Source organism: Capsicum annuum, chromosome 3, assembly GCF_002878395.1.
Source record: "Capsicum annuum cultivar UCD-10X-F1 chromosome 3, UCD10Xv1.1, whole genome shotgun sequence".
Lineage (NCBI taxonomy): Eukaryota > Viridiplantae > Streptophyta > Magnoliopsida > Solanales > Solanaceae > Capsicum > Capsicum annuum.
In genome coordinates, this window is record NC_061113.1 from 261,492,778 (window position 1) to 261,514,160 (window position 21,383).

Consider the following 21,383-nt stretch of genomic DNA (forward strand, 5'->3'; position numbering starts at 1 on the left):
AATCAAACCTTCTAGCAAGCTTATTTGAAGAATTTTGATGTTTTGCTATTGCTGCATTCAACGTAGGACACAAAGATTGGGTTGAAGTGTTCACACCACCTTTGGGACCAGCATGTCATGTCAAAAACACCTTCTTTAAGACCAAAACAACTACAGCTTTGAAGGCAAATACAAGTAAAATGACAAACTATCATCGTTTATAATTCTCCATTCACATTTCTTTTATTAGCTCTACTCATCCAGCAACATCATAATCAGATTGTGCATGTACAAACTTCCCTGGATGTGATCCAGAACCATGCTGTAACAAGACTTCACCCTATCCAACAAGTAACTAAATATAGTTATACAACTCAACTCAAAATTACTGCTTGAATGCCATCAGCGAGAGAGTACAAAATCAAAACACTACCACGTAAAATCACTTCCACTGCTTTTTAAAGATAAAAAAGGTAAAAGAACGGACAAAAAATGGCATCATCCAAAGCTAGGTTGCGTACAACTAATCGGCAGCCATAAACGGGTCTGTATCACCAAGGTCAGCCACTAGTGGTTCTAAATCTGTTTGATCTTCACCTTCTGGGGCAAAGTAAGTGGGAAATGGAAGCGTTGAAATATCTGGTTTCTTGTACACAGAATCTTTGATGAACACAAAGTTACCTTCAGCTCCGGGAACCTGAAAAGGAAGTTGCAGTAGATCACTGGATATGAGTCATCTATCCATAGAACTGCACAAAGACTGACGTATTACTGAAAATTTTCACCCACTTTACAAGATCAAAGCACTTTAATTACAGTTCCCATTCAAGAGATTGAAATGACGCCTTTCTTCAGGCTGAGATTTGTTGCTACCTCCAAGAAGGACAAGTGAACCCCTCACCCCCTAGTTCCCATATATTTGCAGACAGCTGGTAATTTTTATTTGTAGCTAATATTCATTAGAAAGCACATAAAGCCAGGGAGGGGGAGGGGGAAGGGGGGAGGCTAATGTTGATTGTCAATGTCACACTACCAACTCTCTATATTTCTCTTCTTTTTGGATAAGTTACCAACTTTTTAGTCAATATGAGTTTGAATGCATAGAATTTCATCTGAAAGATTACACAAGGAAGAAACTCTTATCTTTAAATAATGCATACAGGCTGATAGCTCTCATATCCACGTGTTTAACGTTCAAAATAAATGAGAAGGGTTTCAAAATCTTGCCTGGCCTTTGACCCACATCAGGTTTCTGGCAGGATCAATCTTGTAGACCCAAACATTTTTAACAGTTCGTTGCACTCCACCCATGCGCCCAGGCATCTTTTTCCCTTTAAATACCTTTAAAGAAAAAATTACAAACGTAAGTGGAAGCTTGTTATACTAACTAGATTCTACAACAGCATTATACAAAACCATTTATTCATTTGAATCGAACCAAATGTTTAGTCAAATTAGTTAGTCGAGCATATCAAATGCAACTTTGGGAATGAAGTTATCTGCACCAGATGAGAGGTTGAAGCTCCCAACTAATTTAGAATGTCATAGGCTCTTGAACATACTTCAGACACATGAAGGTCAAACTCGTGACATGCTGGAGGGCCTGACCATACTTCTCAAAGTGACACAATGTTTATTAGAACTACCTGGAAAGAAACTGAGACAAGAAACAACTGAATGTACACAAGAACGGTCACTCTTTTGTAAGTCCAATCAAGCACCAAATATTTGGGGGTGGGAGATTCTGTAAGTTCCATAACACACCCTTGATGTAATAAAACCCAAAATTTGAATTAAAAAATGAGCCGTTATCTGTATTAACAGCTCACCATATGCTAAATGCGTGGAAGTTCCAAAACTCCACTAAAAAGCTCTAGGCAGAGAAACTCTATTCATGATATCGTGGATGGAACATGTTTGGCATTTGTATGTGGTAAATTTAGTTTCTTACTAGTTGTTTCTCTATTTCTCCATAATTTTATAGCTGGACAAATTTGGAATTGAAAGGGCTAGGGTCAGCTGACAAAGGGGAGCTAAAGGGATTAAGTTTTTTTAGAAGAAGAAAGTGCAAAAAGTTATGAGGAACATGGAGCTTGAAGTGAAAGTGAGAAGAAAAGTGCATGCTTCTTTGGAGCGAAATGGTCATGAATTATCAGGAAGCTCATTATCCAAACAAAATTATCAATCATCTATGAATTCAGTAAAAATCATATAGCAGTTTCAGTAACTAATTTTAGCTTCTATTGTACATAAGACATTAATCCAACTCCTCAAAGTTGAGATTCTTAGACGCAACCGATTCTCAGTGGAATCACTTTGTGCACTATTTCTTCAAGCGCAAACTTCTAAGAGCATGGCCTCACCCATGAAGCGATAACACCTTGCTTCACATAGTTTCATCGCTAGCTTTTAATAATATTTTTGTAAGCAGCCCACCAAAAAATTAACAATGAGAAAGTATTTCATTTTTACATGTGGAGGAAATAAAGAGAGGGAGAGGAAAGCAGAGTTAAGAAATCTCAACAAGTCTTGCAATTTCTCCGTGCCAAATGACTATAAATTTTACTGCTAGAATATTTTTTGTAATACACTTCACTGAAGCATCATTTAGTTATTACAGCATGTTTAAAACAATTAAAATAATATAACAACCATGAAATTTGCAATTTACATGCAATTAGTTATAAGGTAGACCAAACGAGGTGTGTGGCGAGTCCCAAATTGTTTAATTGTAAAAATAGAACTCATGCACTGTAGTTCACTACATAAAATCAAAGAAAAAGGTAATGCATACCTTTCCTGGAGCATCTCTTTGACCTGTAGAACCAATACTTCTGTGGGATAATGAAGCACCATGTGATGCAGGCATACCGCTAAATCCCCACCTTTTCATCCCACCCTACACACATGAGAATCCCTAATCATTAGTACAGCTCATTACATGAAATATACCCACCACGAGTGAAACAACACTGACAGTTAAATTTGCATCATAAGAGGTGGAACCGAAAGTGGAAAGGTGGAATTTTGTTCCACAAATGAAACAATATTTCTACCATTAGCTGATTCTTAGAGTTCATATCCTATAGTTTATATGATGATGGTAAGCGATACTACAATTTAAAAGCTGCCATGAAGAATTAAGAAATTCTCAATAGGCAACAAAATTGGAAATTTCAAGCTGTGTCTTAGGTTGGTTAATGAAAAACTCAATGAAGTATGAGAACTTGGTCTCAAACGCCTATTTGAGGTCAAAATATGAGTTATTCTCACCTAACAATATCACTAGTATCCTATAGTGAGTGCGGAAGTCCATAAAAGGTAAGAGAAATCAAACAACAAATACAATTAAGATTACTACACACCTGAAAACCTTTCCCTCTTGTAATTCCAGTAACATCCACATACTGGCCCGGAACAAAATGATGAACACTGATGCTCGTTCCAACAGGAAGAAGGGCATCTTCAGTAACAGGAAATTCCTTCAACTTTCTCTTCATGGGCACACCTTGTGCTCTAAAATGACCAACTTCAGGTTTGGTCAAATGCTTCTCCTTTTTGTGAGCACATCCAATCTAACTACCACCATAATAAAGATCAATTAGACCACATCACAACACAAGGAGTATCCCATACAGTCCACAAAGTCATTAATCAACCAATTTCCTTTCTCTACTTTTGTTGAGAGAGAAGGTAACTGTATTAAGTCAACCAATTTCTCGCATTTACAAATTTTTGGTCGGTTAATAGAGAACTTATTCAACCAATCTCAGGTGTGAAATCCATTAAAATATCTATTCAGGCTTGAAAACACATTCACAAAGTTCTCACAATATTACTATGACGCATTAAATTACAAGAATAACAAAACTCTTGCACCCAAGGGTGTGGCCAAGTGGTCAATGAAGTAGGTCGAGAACACAAGGTCTCGGGTTCAAATCCCAAAAGATACAAAAAAAACACTAGGTGATTTCTAACCACCAGTCCTAGCCTAGGTGAACAAAGATTGATGGTTAAAGATAAGCATAGCATACACTAACAAAACATTTCCTTTTTCTAAGCAACTCAGTTTTAAAGAACCCTATTGAGGGACAAAGATTCAGGCTTTAAGAAATTATATCATAATTTATTCAAGATTGAGGAACCTGTAGGGCGCAAATGCCTTCTTTCTCGGGAGTTTTGACCTGGGAAACAATATTATCATCCAACCAAAGAATGGTAATGGGAACGCGCTCCCCCCATTTGTCCCATAGAGCTGTCATTCCACATTTGATAGCAATAGCTCCAGTCCTTTTGGAGTTTGGAGTCATGATTCCAGGTTTTCCTTCAATAACCCGAGTCTTCAATTCCTCCACTTGACTACTGCAAGCACTGAATGCTCTGAAGTGGGTTTCTGAAACAGTGGATGATAAGAGAGTCCGGAGATGGGACATGAGGCTTCTTGATGCTGCCGCCATTGAGGAGCTGACAAGTAAGAATTTAGACCAATGCAGTATGTATTAAGCTGGTTTGTTTGTCAAAGAGACAAAGTAACATAATCAGAGGTATGAATTGAAGGTTACCTGGACGGCGACGAGAAGTGACTGAAGAGAGAGAGCCAAATGCGAATACTCCAAGTCGGAAGGGCCTAAACTTTGGGCTGTTTGTGGCCCAAGGGTTATTGCTCTCAATTTTATCTTTGGGCCCAACAATTCACTATTTATTGAGTGACTCGGCACTAGGGGTGTGCATTGTCGGTTCGGTTCGATTTTATATACTATCGTTTTTTTATTTTTAAATATGTTAAATCAATAAGATATTTTTTTATCGGTTTTTAGTCCTTAACAGTCCTGTTTTCGATTTAATCGATAAGAAAATACACATAAAATAGAAATAGTAGTAACTAACATGAAAAAAAAGAATCTTAGTTGCAATAAAAAATTCTATATAATGTGTTTTAATTTCAAGAATCTTCAAGTTTAAACTAAATATTATTAGGAGAAATTAAGAGTTTGTATAATTAAAATAATAAGTTTGTTAATTTACAAAAATTAAAGAGAAATATTTAATAAGTCACATATATTATATATAATAAGTCACACACACACATATATATATATTCTTGTTGGGTTATCGGTTTACCCAATAACTCAATAAGAATCTAATATTTTTTTTTATAAAACCATTAAAAAATTATTAACCCAATTACCCAATAATAATAAATCAATAACATTTTTATTAATTCGATTTATCGATCGGTTCGATTTTTGCATACCTGCTCGGCACACACTTTAATTACCAAAACCTAAATGGTGGCGGTTTAATTGGTTTGATCAGTTTCAAGGATCGGATGCCTAACACCATACACTTCTCACTTGTTTTATAATCCTTTAGCTTTTACTTGCAGCAATTTTGATTTGTCTTTTTTGATAAATCAACAAAATAGTAGTATTATTTTTTTTTATATTTTATCCTTAGTATTAATACTTATTATCTAAATTATTTTTCAATAGGCAATGTCTATTACAAAGTATTTATTCATAGGGATAATATGATAAAAGTCATTATATTCATTATTAATTTGTTAATAAGTGTGTTACGTTAAAATGTATTATGTCAAAATGTGACAAGTAAAAACTCAATTTGTAACCGGATTTTAGTGTCAGTTATATTGGGTAACATCATGGCTAATGCTCAAAGGAGTATGAATATATATACAAAAGAGGGTCCAATCCTCGTATCTTTTCAGCTAAGGTAAGTCTTGATGCCTCGCATTTTATCTTCCTTAAATCCAACTTTTTTTTATTCCTATGTTTTGGTAGCATTATCTGTTTCTCTTTGAATGTAAGTTTCACCATCTCTTAAACCTGCTACAATTTAAGTTGCTCAAACATTAAGCTTCCCATCTCTCAACACTAGTGTGTGAATACTGGATAAGTACAGATGGACGGAGTGAGTATAATTTATGTATGTTCTTGCTTTCTTGGTAATAGCATTCCATTCTTTTTGGTTTTGGTTTCCCATAAATGAAGTCTTTACTCTTATATTGTAATTTTAGTTGGTTTTCTTTATCTACAGCTTCTCTTTATGCCCGCATTTGTATATGTTTGTTTTTACTAATATTAGGATAGTTGACATTCGATTTGGAATCTAGTTTGCTTATGCTGTAGACCGGTGGTTCTATTAACTCTTCTTACTAATATTTGGATAGTAGACATTCAAGTTGGAATCTTGTTTGCTTATGTTGTAGACCGGTTCTATTAGCTGTTTCTTTGTGCATATCAAAATGTTGCACCTTTTATTCGACTTTGAAAACTCTAAGAACTACAAGAATGAAAAAAAAATAAAAAATCATCTTTTTATGTGAAAATTTCGGTCTGTCTCTAAAATAAATAAGGATGTGGGGGAGAGAGGGGGGGAGGGCTATCTTCTTGTGGTGCTGATCAAATAAATAAGAATAAGAGAAATAGCTGATAATTGTAATTTTTCACGGGTTGATCATTGGACTTATGAAGCAGATATCTTGGCTATCGGTAGGGTGCATCCATAATTCGGAAGCTTGCTACTATGTCTGGTAAAGATCCAAAAAGTAAGTAATCATGCTACAACATATCTCTTTTAGAAGACTTGCTGCTCTAGCTAGGTTTGTTTGTGTAATACATCATCGTTTGTCTTCCTTCAGCGGGAAAAAAGAAAGAAGTCAAGAAAGAGTCAGGTCTTGGTCTCTCTTACAAAAAGGATGAAAATTTTGGAGAGTGGTATTCCGAGGTATGCTTAGGAGATCCAACTATATGAGATATCAAATTTGATAGTATTTACCTGCTCATGTTCGTATTCGACAATGTGTCTGTGATCAATTACATTGCATTGGTGCAAAAATAAAGATGGAATGGCAAGAAGCTCAAAATTACCTCATTTCTTTCTTTTCTAACATTTGCTTAATGGCCTCCAGTAAGCATTTAACGAGAAGTTTTGATTTGATGGCAACTTGCTCAATTGGTTTGGAATGGGGCTATGTTTAGCTAAACTTCTTTCTTTTTCTGTTTTTTCCCTATAATCGAGTCACATTTCATAGATTTTCCATTTTCTTCTTCTTCTGAATGTTTACCTCACTTCTTCCTTTGTCTAGTATTTTAAAAGGGAGATTGTGTTTAAAACAAACTTCTATCCTTTTCCTAGTCATTATTTTGTTCCTTTCACCCATAATTTCTTGTCCAATTTCACGGATCTCCCAATTTCTTCTGCTAAAGAATATATTCGTATTTCTTTTGTTCTCGGGCCTTCTGGGTATTTTAGAAGGTGGAGATTTTTCTTGAAGTTCTTTACTCCTTAATGCATAAAAGATACGATTTCCATCTGACTAAAGTCCTCCTAAATGTGCTACTACTTCCTTCCTTCCCAATCCAATTCTGCTCCCTCTATATGAATACTTGTCTTCTTCTATTTTATTTATATGTGTGAGTTCCTTCTCATCATATATGAAACTTTGACTTACAATCTGCTCCGATTGACCAATCAATATAGGTTGTTGTAAGTGGTGAAATGATCGAGTACTACGACATATCTGGCTGTTATATTCTACGGCCCTGGGCAATGTCCATCTGGGAGATATTGCAAGTAAGCTTGACCATGAAAATTCTCTTTTTCTCCCACCGCTAATTGTTTGAGGTCATTTAAGATGGATTGATTGTTAGCTCTGTATGTTCATGGGTTTTTCAATGCTGAAATTAAGAAAATGAAGATAAAGAATGCCTACTTTCCTCTGTTTGTGTCCCCTGCTGTTCTTCAAAAGGAAAAGGACCACATTGAAGGATTTGCTCCTGAGGTTAGACTTGACACTTATTAAGTTTATTGTAGGTAATTTATCTTCTTTCAGCCCGTGAAGCATCTATAATGTCTTACATGAATGTTTACTTAATTGTTTCCTCACTTTCCTGCATTTAATCTTTATATCTTTATTGCTGAAATTTCCTGCAATCGTTCAAAAGTATTTGCTATTGCCGAAGATAGTCCTTAATGGAGAATTTGGGTGATGTATCATTCTGAGAAGCCAGAGTTTCTTTTGGATGTTTTTAAGTTTGGGGTTAACTTTGTTGTGTAAGTATCATTTTATGGTGTTAAGTTGGTATCATCCCTTGTGTGATGTATCCCATAAATTTTTAATAAGTATGCTCAAGGCTTATAATTCTTCAAGGCACTTCAGTTACTAAATATGGGGAGTGAATTGTTATGTCATTCTTCAGGTTGCTTGGGTTACAAAATCTGGAGAGTCTGATTTGGAAGTACCTATTGCAATTCGAAACAGTAATGTATCCTTATTTCTCTAAGTGGATAAGAGGACATCGTGACTTGCCCCTGAGACTCAACCAGTGGTGTAATGTTGTGCGATGGGAGTTTAGCAACCCTACCCCCTTCATCAGGTGCTCTTTTGAGTTTATTTTTGTCTTAAAAGCTTTTACCTTTCCTTTATGAGCATGTTCAAGTGTTTTCACTGCAAGTGAATGCCTGCAGCTTATACAACAAAAACTACGTTAGGCTTGGGCCGTAGATTCCAAATATTTTTCACTTTATTTGGGATTTGTGGTGTTGTGTTTCGTTATACTCTTTGCAAATAATAGTTGGAACAAAGTTCTCGCTTGAATGTAGTTGAATACAACTTCAAGTTGGATTTGGAATTTTCATGGTCAAACATTGTTTTTCAAATAAATTGAAAAATTATTCTGGGAAAAGAGAACAGTTTTTATCGCCAAATGGATCCGTAACATCTTAATCCCAACTTCTTTGAGGATTTGAGATATTATGTTAATGTTTTTCTTATGTTCCCTGTTCAGGAGTCATGAATTTCTCTGGCAAGAAACACTGCTTTTGCAACAAAGGAGGAGTCAGATGCAGAGGTATATGGTTATATATTGGAGTATGCATATTGGCCACTAAAGTTGTTTAAAACAAAAACTGAACCTCTCCTCAAGCTTCATTTAAGTACCATGGCAAAGTACATAGCTTGAGTGCATTGGATGTAGAGAGCAATGTAATAACTCTGTAAGATAGTTTTAAAGTGAATTTCCCAGTTCGTCTTTCTCCCTGTGTTATATTTGTTGTATCATGTATGATTCCAAATTAGTCTTGTTATTTTGGAATTATTTTTGCTTGTAGAGTTAATTTCGTCGGAAGAACTACATTAGATATTAGATCAACACAGAACTAGGAGGCACTTCTAGGAAGACAAGTTAGCTTTGTGATACTGATGCCAAAGCAAGGAACTTGAAGAACATGACGTATTGCTTCGTTTTTTGGGGGGCCAATCTATAGCTGCTCCGGGTGATTACTGATGGGCATATCTAATTTTCTTCTCTTCATTGATCAATTTTTAATTAGTCTGTTTATGAGCTTTTACATTTGTTTCTTCGAACCTGTTATTAACAACTTAGGACTTTGGAAGGACTAAGAGATAAAAGATGAATCACATCGTCTGTCAACTTGAATAATTGTTGTTTCAAGATCAAAGACAATTTGAATCGACATATGTTTTATGTCCCATTTGAAGTTGGTACAAATAAGAGAAACTAGAAATGTGTATCATTCAGTTTCAAATGGGAGAAAGTGGGCTCTTTTATTCAGAAGATTTAAATTGGAGTAGTTATATTGAAATGAAGAATGGATCAGATTGTAGTTTCCTCAGGGAGTGAATCTTTTTGTTTGATTGTCCAAAAAGGAATGAGGAATGTTTTGGTAAATAAAAAGTAGAATTACATGAGTGAATTACGGGACATTCTCAGTACGGATATGAACTATTAGTTAAGGATATTAGGGGATTCGTATAACAACTAAAAAAGAAGTTACTTTCATGTATATATGTAACCTAGAGCTGGTGTCAGCTATCAGATCAGTTTAGAATTTGTCCTTTCCAACACTTGCAAAACCTGCCTTCTACATTGGTACATTACTATCCTTGTGAATTAAGTATGTTGAGATTTATATTTCTCAGCCTGCTGCAGACTGCTGTGCTGCTTAAACATCAGTTAAGACTACTTTATGTTTCTCTTTGGCTTACCCTTCTCCACTTGCAGTCGTCTTGTATTATTGTTGGATAATTATCTGAGCAAATCAGTGGACTATTTTGAGAATCAATAACTTGGAACTGAGATGCCCTAATTTGGCCTAGAGAAGACTTGCTGCTATCAGCTTTCCCCTTATTTGTTCAAGTTCATAGTGTTTTTGCTTATAGATGTGGTCGTTTTCATACACTGTGATCTTGCAACTATCTTTGATTCAGGTTCTAGAAATCTTGGAATTGTATAGACGTATTTATGAAGAATTTTTAGCCGTTCCAGTCGGTAAAGGAAAGAAAAGTGAGCTTGAGAAATTCGCTGGTGGACTATATACAACTACAGTTGAGGTATTGAAGACTGTATCTGTGTACACATTGTTTTGCAGTTCTTAACAGTATTTTCCTTGAAAATTCTGACTGTCATTTATTCACCATTACTCCTTGGTTTTTTTCGCAAGGCTTTTATCCCTAATACTGGCCGTGGTATCCAAGGTGCAACTTCGCATTGTTTAGGGCAGAGTTTTGCAAAAATATTTGAGATAAATTTTGAAAATGAGAAGGGAGAGAAGGCTATGGTCTGGCAGAACTCATGGGGCTTTACTACAAGAACAGTAAGAATTCAACACCATTTAAGCAACTTTGTCACTTCACTTTTATACTTTTGTAGGTGAAACTAACCCCCTCTTTGTTTTTCCTGGTGCTGTGACAGATTGGTGTTATGATCATGGTTCACGGGGATGACAAAGGCCTGGTCTTACCTCCTAAAGTAGCATCAACTCAAGTAGTTGTTATTCCTGTGCCATACAAGGATGCAAATACTCAAGGAATCTATGATGCTTGTGCTACTACAGTTAAAGAGCTGAATGAATTCGGTATTCGTGCTGAGGCAGACTTGAGAGACAACTATTCCCCTGGCTGGAAATATTCTCATTGGGAAATGAAAGGGGTTCCTCTTAGGATTGAAATAGGACCAAAAGACCTTGCAAATAACCAGGTAAGAATTCTACTTTCTGTTTTTTCTTTCTAGTAGTCGGTTGTTTATGAAAGTTAAAATGGACTCGGAAAAATCTGTGCTGTGGACCTGAACTATTTGTGTGGAAGCCAAAATACATGTGCATATATTTACCTATGTTGTTTGATTCAAAGTTATGATATGACTCCCAGGTGCGAGCTGTTCGACGTGACAACGGAGCCAAAACAGATATTCCCGTGGCTAATCTCGCCGAACAAGTGAAAGATGTGCTCATCACTATCCAACAAAATCTATTCGATGTTGCCAAGCAAAAGAGAGATGCATGCGTTCAGATTGTAAAAACCTGGGATGAATTTACGGTTGCACTGGTCCAAAAGAAATTGGTCTTGGCTCCTTGGTGTGATGAGGAGGTATGTTTCCTGTCCAACTCCTAGGTGGTGTATCTGAGTTGTATCTTTTATTTTCATTTACAGGATGGAAACTGAAGTTTCTTGGATTACATCTCTGCACCTGACAAGTCAGTTGATATTGAAATGTCGCAGATTGGTTGGTTTATCATGATGTTTATGGATTGTTATCACAACCCATCAGTGAATCAATTTCTAGGGAGTCAATTATCTAGTATAAGGATATGTAATACATGTCAGTTTTAGAACTAACTGAAACACCCTTCAAATTCTTGTCTTTGGTGAACTGAATGTCCTTTAAATTTTGATGAACCAGGGTCACACCTCAACAATCTTCAAGAACTCTTATTTATGTAAAAGAATTTTATAACAACAGATTTCTAATTCTGGCTTTGTCCTTTAGACAAATCGCATGTCACTTTCTAAACTATTGTCCTCTTTATATTAACTTTGTGTACCTTCAAATTGGAAGTCTAACTTGGCTACCCATAAAAGATGCATCCTCTTTTTTAGACAGCTGCATATTTTTTATCATCAATCATTTTCTCTGCAATAATACTATGAATTTGTTCGTGTGATCCTTGATGCACATTCCTTTATGTGCTTTGTAGTGATGCATTTAGTTGTCAGATTGGTTTTGATTTCACATTTGCCATAATTGCTTTCTGTTAGGATGTTGAGAAAGATGTCAAGGCACGCACAAAAGGGGAGATGGGTGCTGCAAAGACGCTTTGCTCTCCATTTGACCAGCCTGAGCTGCCTGAAGGTACTATTTCCCTGCAGATTTGTTGAAGTAATACATCAAACAAAATGAAGCAAAGATTAGTTTTACAAACACAATGTTTATTACTATTTCGAGTATTGCAGGGGCTCAGCGTTATTGTCATCATCTGATATGTCATTTTATTCTGCTGCAGGTACATTGTGCTTCGCATCGGGTAAACCTGCTAAGAAGTGGACATACTGGGGCCGCAGCTATTGATGATCCGTTTTGGTGCTTTTCGACTCTCCTTATTCTTGTTTATTTGAGAGTTTGATTCTAGATTTGATGATTATACAATTGCATTAAAGTCACTATTTTTGGAATAAATTTCAGTTATAAATATATCTTCTTCATGATGAATATGGCTTATATGAATTTCATTAAATTGTCCTCACTGATCATTAAACTCACATGTCCCAACGTCATTTTTTTTCCTCCACGGCATCATTCACTATCTTTGGATCTTTGAATTAAATAAAAAATGGGAGTACTTAAGAAACAAGTAAAATCATTGAAGTAATCTCATTGATAATTATACACTATACATTCATGGGTGGCTTTCTCCTTGTGCCCACCGCTGAGGTAAAAATATTTTGAGCAAATATCAAATTACAGAAATTCCAACCCTTACTCCTTGCTGTGTAAGGTCCATCAAGCTTTCTATACATTTTTATTTTTTCATATATGAAGCTCGAACCTGAGACATCTAATTAAAGTTTAAGAAATTCTATCCATCTCTCATAGTTGAAAATTACATCAACAAAAAGCAAGAGAAAGTTAAGTTGGTTTTAGATTCTGAAACATTGTATCCCACCTGATTTCTTCAACTACACAGGACCCCCAATAATCATCCCCCATTTTATCATCATTATTAACCTTATGACTAGAAAAACTATTCATTCTTGAATCTGCACTGAAATTTGAACTCCCATTTTTGAGCAACAAATGATTCTGCTTAGCTGCAGCAACTCTTGTGTTCCTCTTCAGCATAGAGCTTTTCCATCTGGAACTTCCATTGCTTTTTGGTACTAAAGCAAGTGCTAATTCCTCGCTATGACCCCACTTCACTATAAAGAGCTGCGATAAGCGCTTCTTTGTGCGTTTGATAACTTGGAGAAATCTTGACATGGAAGTTGGAACTGAACCTTTTTCTTTCTTGGCAAGTTTGAGAATTTCTAACCTGTGTTTGCCAATGGAAATGCCTATGCTTTGGAGAAATTCGTGGTTGAAGTAAACAATGTCTTCGTATTCGAGCTCATTATGAGCAAATGCTAGGCCATATTCATAAACAAGAGATGGCTCTAGACCTGTTTTGCATAGCCAAGAAAACCAGTCCATGGCCTTTTTGTTTGTTTGCTTGCTTGCTTGGTTGCTCTGAATTTAGGTGTGTGCTTGAGAGGAAAATGAAGGGGTTGTAGAAATGTTTATAATGAAGGTTGATATGAAGACATATTATAATGTTTAGAAGACTTGAAGAGAGCGGTGATAATGAAGGTGGACATGAAGACATGTACATATATAATAGTATACATACAATATAAATAAAGGCTTAAAGAGATGTGAATTTTGGTTGCTGAGATATTGGACTTTCACTTTTTATTCACTGTGTAGCTTTGCTTAACTAGGTGGTTGTTGAAACTTCAGAGTGACTAAAAGAAAAAGATAATAGTAAGCACAAAAAGTGAGGTTAACAAAGTAGATTGAGAATCATTATATTTTAGATTAAAATTTTAGTAGAGGCAAAAATATTTTCTAATTTTTTTTTATATGGTAGATAATTGAGACATGTGCAAGCTGACTGGAATACTGAAAATGATAAAAAGAAAAAAGATTTGTATTCCCCCCCCCCCCATGTTCCATCCAAGAATTGGCCAAAATGTGAATTTGGGATTTAGGACTCTTCCAAAAGAGTTAGAAGTAGAAATTAAGAAATTCTTGGAATTATTTGCCCATTAATCACGGTTTAGAATAGTCTTTGGTCTACAGGGTCACCTCCACCCCCATCACCAACTAGGCCTACTTGCTTTTGCTTAATCACTTCAAGTTTCAATCACAACTTCTTTTACAGTACTTGCAAAGGGAAACATAAACCTCTAGCTCCAAGTAACAGTTTGTATAAGTTCTCATGTTGCAAAACTTTTTCTGTTACCTATTAATTAGTCAACCTTGATTATAATTTGGCTAATTACAAAAATTAAAAATCATTTGACCTTCAAGACAGTACAACAGGATAAGCATTGGATAATAATGTTAAATGAGATTTGACTTGATTTTAGTTTTGCAAATTAGTGTTTAGCCGGCTCTTATTAATTTTCAATATATATTACAACTTACTAATAAAACAAACTTAGATAATACGCAAAAAGATAAAGTTGATGTGTCACTATCTAAGGGTGGACTGTAGACCAGTTCTACATGTCTTCTTCATTATTTTAATTTTTTATTTGGTTTTCTTTTAAAAATCTGAAATGAAGAAAGACTTTTAAATAAGAATTGGGATCTAATTACTCCAGTTGATTCAACTTATGTGGCATAATTTAACCTACCACATAATTAATAAGAAATTAAAAGCGCTTAAATCGTGACCTTAAATATGTCATATATTATATTTTGTCATATTCAGCTAGCCATCATTCTTTTTCTAATCGATTAAAGAAAATACTCACATAAACTGAAATGAAAGTAATGGAAGGAGAGTAAGTTTCTCTGAACTTGAACTAAAAGATGCTCCCTAGGTTTTTGTTATTGATAATTGCGGTATGCAAGCTAACTTACTTTTTACCAGCATAAGTATCAGGCAACTTTGTTCATCAATGTTCAGACAGATGAAAAGAAAATCACTTAATATTCTTACTCCAGTGAAATTTGAACTAGAGATAAGATGCTCCTTAGGTTCTTGACACACATAATTTCCCTTTTGAACTTTAATCAGGATAACCACTATTCCTATCATGTGACTTGTTGGAAGATTCCAACAAACAACTATTGCATTTCAAAATGTAAAAATGCTGATGATTGTGAAACAACAATGGTTTTTTGTGCATGTATGCCCCTCATTATTTGATCTTGGATATTAGAGAGAACTGTTCACCATGTGAAAAGGCAATGGTGGGACTGTCCCACACTTTGGAATTTTTGTTACAAACAAAAGCTTGTGTTCCCTAATCCTATTAATCTACATATATCTTGTCTTAATATCCTCAATTGCCCATCATGCTATTTTATCTTTTTTACTTGCAATTTGTAATTCTGAAAGAAGAATTTAACAAGATGCAAGAAATAATGCTACATGTGGAATTTAAAGGCAACGGAAGGTTTTCAACCACCTCTGTCACTATTGAAAAGCTTCCCTTATTTCAAGGTGATTTGATGATAATTTATAGTATAAATTTACAACAAGAATTGTCTATACTCTATTTGCTTGATATAGTTTTTGAACGAAAGAGAGATTCCTTTCATTACTTTTAGCTATACCATGGGAGGCAAATTGATGTACTAATTTCGTGGCAAATGAAGGGCACGTTTGATGAAATGCGTTTACGAATATCAAGTTTCATCTCCCGACAGATTTAACTATTTAAGCGATGTAGCTTAAGAAAGATATTAAGGCTTTTGTTGCTACTTTCCACAGTACCCAAAATAAAAAGGAGGGGTTGGTAACCAGTAAATTAAGAAATTTTAACTATTCTAAAATGTTAGATTTTGTTTTATAACTTGGTGTTCGAGTTAACTTGCCGACACCTCAAACTAAATCCACAAGGTACTTGCTACCTCTCACATGTATTCGGTTAATTTGGGAGCACCTCGACTAATTTCACAGACCTCCCACCAGAAAAAAAATACCGGGTAACTAAGGCTTGGATGAATGACAAGAAATCACCTAGTATTTTTGTCTCCTTTGGGCTTTCGAACTTGAGAACTTATGACTCTCATCCCACTTTGTTGACTATTAGATCACAAGCTTGGATATTATTATTACTCTAAGATGTTGATTACAAGGGAATTAGTTAGTTTATCGGTAAGTAAATTAAGAAGGCCAAATGTGTGTGCGCGTTTGTTTTTATCAATTTCAACATCTAAGAAATGAAAATAACCATCATGATTACTCTTTATAACTTTCATCGAGGTTTATCATAATCAAGAGGTTACCATTGAGGGTAATCAGCCTTCCCACCTAACTTTAATCAGATTTAAACTGAAATTTAAGTAAAGATGATAGATTATGATCATTGGGACCTTTGTTTAGGCATGCGGACTTCATCAACATCGCAGACTAACCAAAAAAGTACAAAAGAAAAAAAGAGAAGACAATTAAAGAGACTACTCAGTCAGCTTATTCAAAATCAATAAACAAAGTGATCCCTAACTATAACATATTATTGTTGACCTTCAAGTCTACTCCATTGCTATTCATTAATTCTAACAACTTCCAAAAGGAACATCATTGTTCAATTACTAATTTAGCATCAAAGCAAAGCTCCTGTCACGATGAATCCTGCAATATATTGTTGATGTTATAAAATCCAGTCTGAGTTGTTAAGTCGAGTCCGATGAATGCATAAGAGGTCATAGTCGAATAAGCTCTCAAAGACTTACAGTATATGTGCTGCCTCCCTTATGGTATGAATTATTGAACGAGTCATCTTCCTATCAAAGTTAAAGAGTCAACAGAGCATGTCTCTAATAAGCTAAGATACTTTAATGGCATAAAAGCATAGCATCTTCCTTGGAGTAACTGGTAAAGTTGTTGTCATGTGACCAGGAGGTCACAGGTTCAAGCCTTGGAAACAGACTGACAAAAATGTGAGGTAAGGCTGCGTACAATACAACCTTGTGGTGGGGTCCTTCCCCGAACCCTGCGCATAGCGGGGAGCTTTAGTGTACCGGCTGCCCTTTTATTTTAGTAGGACATAGATACATGGATCATGTTGAAGACATGTAACATTGTTTATGCTTTCATTTAATCAAGTTATGGGGCAAATTTGAGCTAGAGACTAGATTTTACAGTATTTTACCAGAGCCTCCATATTTCCAATTCATTCAAGATGCCGCCTGAGATCTCTTTTTCAACTTTAAGCCACTCTACAGTTGACAAATGATAGTCACAGATTGCAGCATCAATTAGTAGAAACAAGTTCAGCACAATTTGTACAGCAGAACTATAATACCCTTTGTACAGGCATATTTAAGAAGGATCTTCAAGAACAAGTTGTAAATATATATATATATAAACATTAAGTTGCTGGTGACGAATACGCCTTAGAATGTACAGGAAGTTTAGGAACAACAGTAATTTAGTGCATTCATCTATGACATTAATTGTACATGGTATGATGACCCTAGCATGACAGAGGAAATAAAGGTGTGGAGAACTTTGAAGGACACTTCAAGCAAGTGCAAGCAAATGAACTCAAACTGACCTATTTCATTTTCTGTAAACTGGAGAAACTACTCTCCGATGAATTCTGAGTTTGTAATTTGAGCCGTCTATTAAAAATTCACAAATGCCATTCAAAGAACAAATTGAAAATCCAGTTGGATAGAAGCAAAAGAACATCTTTTACTGGACAACTGTTTGAATCATCTCCAATTATTCTAGATATTACATATCTCAAAGAATGTGATTAAGCGACATAGCTAAGGTTTATAATCCATGAAAGTACCCATATATCACACCTCATCCAATCTATCCTCCGACCATAAGGAGTTCAGAGATAGCAGCACTCTAATTCCCTATAAACATGTCTAGTTGAAAGTTGACCATCAACAACTTAAACATTCTCATCGATTATGTGTTTGTTGCACTGGTCATCAATTAAAATTTTCAGAAAATGACATATAGGGATCAATAAGAAAACTGACTTAAATTGGAAGGGGAAAACAACAACACTTAATGGAACAACAGTTCAACTTCTCAGAGTCTCCATACGTTCAACTAATACTCGATATTACATGAGATCTCACAGCAACATGAATACGTAGCTAAGGCTTACCATTCAAGCTTGCCTTAAGCCAATCTACTTTTACAATTCCGAATTGTAGATGCAGTGTTCTTAATCCCTTAAAACAAGTATAGTGGAATTTATACAGCATAAAGAAGTACTCCCTCCCTTTCAGTTCATACGCCTTATTTTGTCTGGGCATGGAGCTTAAGAAAGGAAACAAGACTTATGAATCGTGTGATCTTAAACTAAAGATATGCATAATGTTCCAAAATGTCCTTTAATATTGTGTCGTACACAAGCCGCGGGATGTTGAAATTAAAGAGTTGCCAAATTATAAAAAAGACAATTGGTAAAGTTGCTGTCATGTGACCAGGAAGTCACGGGTTCAAGCCTTGGAAACAGCCTCTGGTGGAAATGCAAGGTAAGGTTGCGTACAATACACCCTTGTGGTGGAGCCCTTCCCCGGACACCGCGCATAGCGGTAGCTTTAGTGCACCGGGCTGCCAAGAGAGAAAGACATTCTTTTTGTCTTTTTAAGCAGATCAAAGAAGATAGTAAGACAAAAGAAAAACTGAAACAAGAATAATTGTTTCTTCTAGAAGAATTCAAAACAATTTTGACAACAAAAAGAAGAGTATCGTAGAAAATATATTACTACGAGTACAGATTATGGAGCAAGTTCCAAAATTTCAGGTACTTATAAGAATCAATATTCAATTATTGTGTTCACAAGATAAGTTTGTTGTACATGGTATACTGACCCCTGTATGGAAGGGGAGAGAAAGATATGAAGATGTAGTTTGCCACCTTTAACAATTACAAATAAAACAAAAAGAATTCAGACTTTACCAGCTGCCGCAATCCACATAACTCTCAATAACTAACTCTCCATGAATCCTCCATCGCTGTTCTATCAATCTTCAACATCTATGGATATGTCTTGCTATTCTACATGGACTGGTAAAGAGAGAATGATTTTTAAGTGGAAAATTTTCACAAGGCGTTCCGTCTGGAACCTGAAAGTTTTACTTGGAGTAGCTTATCCTCACTTGGATCAATAAGGCAACAAGCCTTTCCCACTGTATGAAAAGGAGCAATCTCAATCACTCTGGCTACTAATACTATAAATATTACCACTCACTCCAACAATGCTAACTACAATAGCTAATATCAACATGAACCAAGACAAAATCTTCTCTCGCACACTCAAACCACTTCCTTGTTTGCTCAGCCTTAGAGCAATGAGAGATGGAAACGTATAGCCTAAAGAAACTGCAGTTGTGGCCCCCGTAAATTTGAAAGCAGTCCAGATGTTAGGAATCATAGTCGACCCAAAATATAAGAGTGCCAGGAGAATGGCAGTCAAAGCCAGACACCTCTTCCTACTTTCTGTGAGTGGTGCAGATCCTTCAAACAACAAAGCATCCACAGTCTGCCTCAAGGAGAAATGGATGACAGGGAAGACAAGAACCAGATGGAAAACATAGCCAACACGAACAATGTAATTCAACGCTGTGCTGAAACGAATGCCAAGATCCTTGTCAAAATTGGTGAGTATATCAGATTCAGTATCCTTCCCAAAAAGTAAATAGCCAGCTACTGCTGTAGAAGCATACACCAACACGCAAATAACGGAAGTAATCCGGCTCACACGGTTCATCTTTTGAGGTGATCGGCCTTCAAGCTCATTATAAATGGGCTGAACATTAAAGTGACAAACATATGCGTTGGACATTATGGGGATCACAACAAGCAGGTCTAGAATTGCCTTCTTAGACCCGAAATCTGGCGTCATCCTTGGAGCTTCAATTTTCCCCTCGACAAGCTTAATAAACGCTATAGTAAAAGCAACTGCAACAAAGACAACAGCAAGAGCTACAGAAGCAGCTGAAGACAAACTCAACGAATCAATCTTATCCATCGCGCAAAGGGGTGCAAGAAAAACCACCAACATGATCAAAATCACTATCCTCCTATGATCCCACATTCCATGACCTAACCATTGATCAAAAACCCCAATATGACGAATCGACCCCGACAAAACATCCCCAATAATAATCAAATACACAACCAAAACACCAGCATTGTTCACAATAATACAAATCTCAGACAAAATCTTCGCTGTTTTACCCAATGCAGCCTGAACAACCTCCCCATAAGACGCCGCCTTACATTGAACCGAAAACCGTACAAGCAATTCAACACTAATCTCAGACAAAATACCCATCAAGAATATCAAAACAACCCCAACAACTAAACCCAAAACTTTCATTGTAGCAGGCAAAGCCATAATCCCCGCCCCAATAATAGTTGTCGTGAGATTAAACACCGCCCCATATATCCCAGACCCAGATTCATTTTCACCAAAAATAAGAGGTAAATTATCCAAATCAATATCATCCGCTTCAAGATCATCAATGGGGGTTGCTTTCAATGGCTCATTATCCCTAAAGTTATCATCTTTAACTTGTAATTCAACAAAAGAATCCTTTGAAATAGCCGAATAATTGCTATCCATTACTAACAGAAATGGTATCTACAATTCAATAATTAAATGCATCTACACGACACGACATTTATGTAGCAAAAATACGAGAAAAAACTTACGTTAAAGTCGGATGATTTAAGGAAGAAAGAAAACCCTAGATCGTCGAAGTCAAAGTTGAAGCGGCTTATTTGTAACTCGAAAATGGCAGATTTGGAGAAATTGAAAAATTCAGATTTTGAAGAAAGAAAAAAGTTTTTTTTTACTATTATTTGGTACAAGTTTCCTATTGGTTGACTTATATGAAGCTTCTGCCCAATAGCCTACTTGATGGGAAAAAAATGGTTTAATATTTTTATGCAAGCCAATAAAATTTATGTAAGGAAAAAAAAAATTGATTGCAAATAAATATGTTATTTAAACAATTAATAGTTAATATTTTTAGTATAGTAACTTGGAATAAATAGTAAGTAATTTACTATAAAAGATTAAATTACGCAAATGAAGTAAAAAAATTATTGTGCTATGAGTATATATAAATTTAAATTTTTTTTATGAAGGATATGGGATGAAATCATCTTATTATCGAGTGCGAAAAATATCACTTATGACAAGTATATATGATTTAAATCTTTTGAAAAGGCGAAACAATTCTTTGATTATCAAGAGTAAGAAGTAATATGTTATAAAAGATTAAATTAAACTGATAATTTAAATGTTTTATTGTATTATCAACATGTATAATTTAAATCTCTGAAGAATAGGTGAAAAGATCCTCGAGTTGTTGTTGCTCTCTATACATAG

General features: G+C 35.5%; 3 protein-coding genes and 1 pseudogene across 3 annotated transcripts; 1 reads left to right on the top strand and 3 right to left on the bottom strand.

Moving 5' to 3' along the window:
* Nucleotides 1–193: 193 nt before the first annotated feature.
* Nucleotides 194–4,652, bottom strand: LOC107862020 (50S ribosomal protein L3-2, mitochondrial). Its single transcript, XM_016707456.2, has 6 exons — nucleotides 4,542–4,652; nucleotides 4,125–4,443; nucleotides 3,345–3,554; nucleotides 2,774–2,878; nucleotides 1,207–1,320; nucleotides 194–676 (listed from the first exon to the last, which is right to left on the bottom strand). The coding sequence occupies exons 2-6, from the start codon at nucleotides 4,434–4,436 to the stop codon at nucleotides 503–505; spliced, it is 915 nt and encodes a 304-aa protein (XP_016562942.1). The 5' UTR covers nucleotides 4,437–4,443; nucleotides 4,542–4,652; the 3' UTR covers nucleotides 194–502.
* A 1,068-nt stretch (nucleotides 4,653–5,720) lies between these two features.
* Nucleotides 5,721–12,505, top strand: LOC107862021 (annotated as a pseudogene).
* A 141-nt stretch (nucleotides 12,506–12,646) lies between these two features.
* LOC107862023 lies at nucleotides 12,647–13,982 on the bottom strand. The gene has a single exon (XM_016707458.2). The coding sequence runs from the start codon at nucleotides 13,485–13,487 to the stop codon at nucleotides 12,927–12,929; it is 561 nt and encodes a 186-aa protein (XP_016562944.1). The 5' UTR covers nucleotides 13,488–13,982; the 3' UTR covers nucleotides 12,647–12,926.
* A 4,779-nt stretch (nucleotides 13,983–18,761) lies between these two features.
* Nucleotides 18,762–20,895, bottom strand: LOC107862024 (amino acid transporter AVT6E). The gene has a single exon (XM_016707459.2). The coding sequence runs from the start codon at nucleotides 20,610–20,612 to the stop codon at nucleotides 19,194–19,196; it is 1,419 nt and encodes a 472-aa protein (XP_016562945.2). The 5' UTR covers nucleotides 20,613–20,895; the 3' UTR covers nucleotides 18,762–19,193.
* Nucleotides 20,896–21,383: the final 488 nt, after the last annotated feature.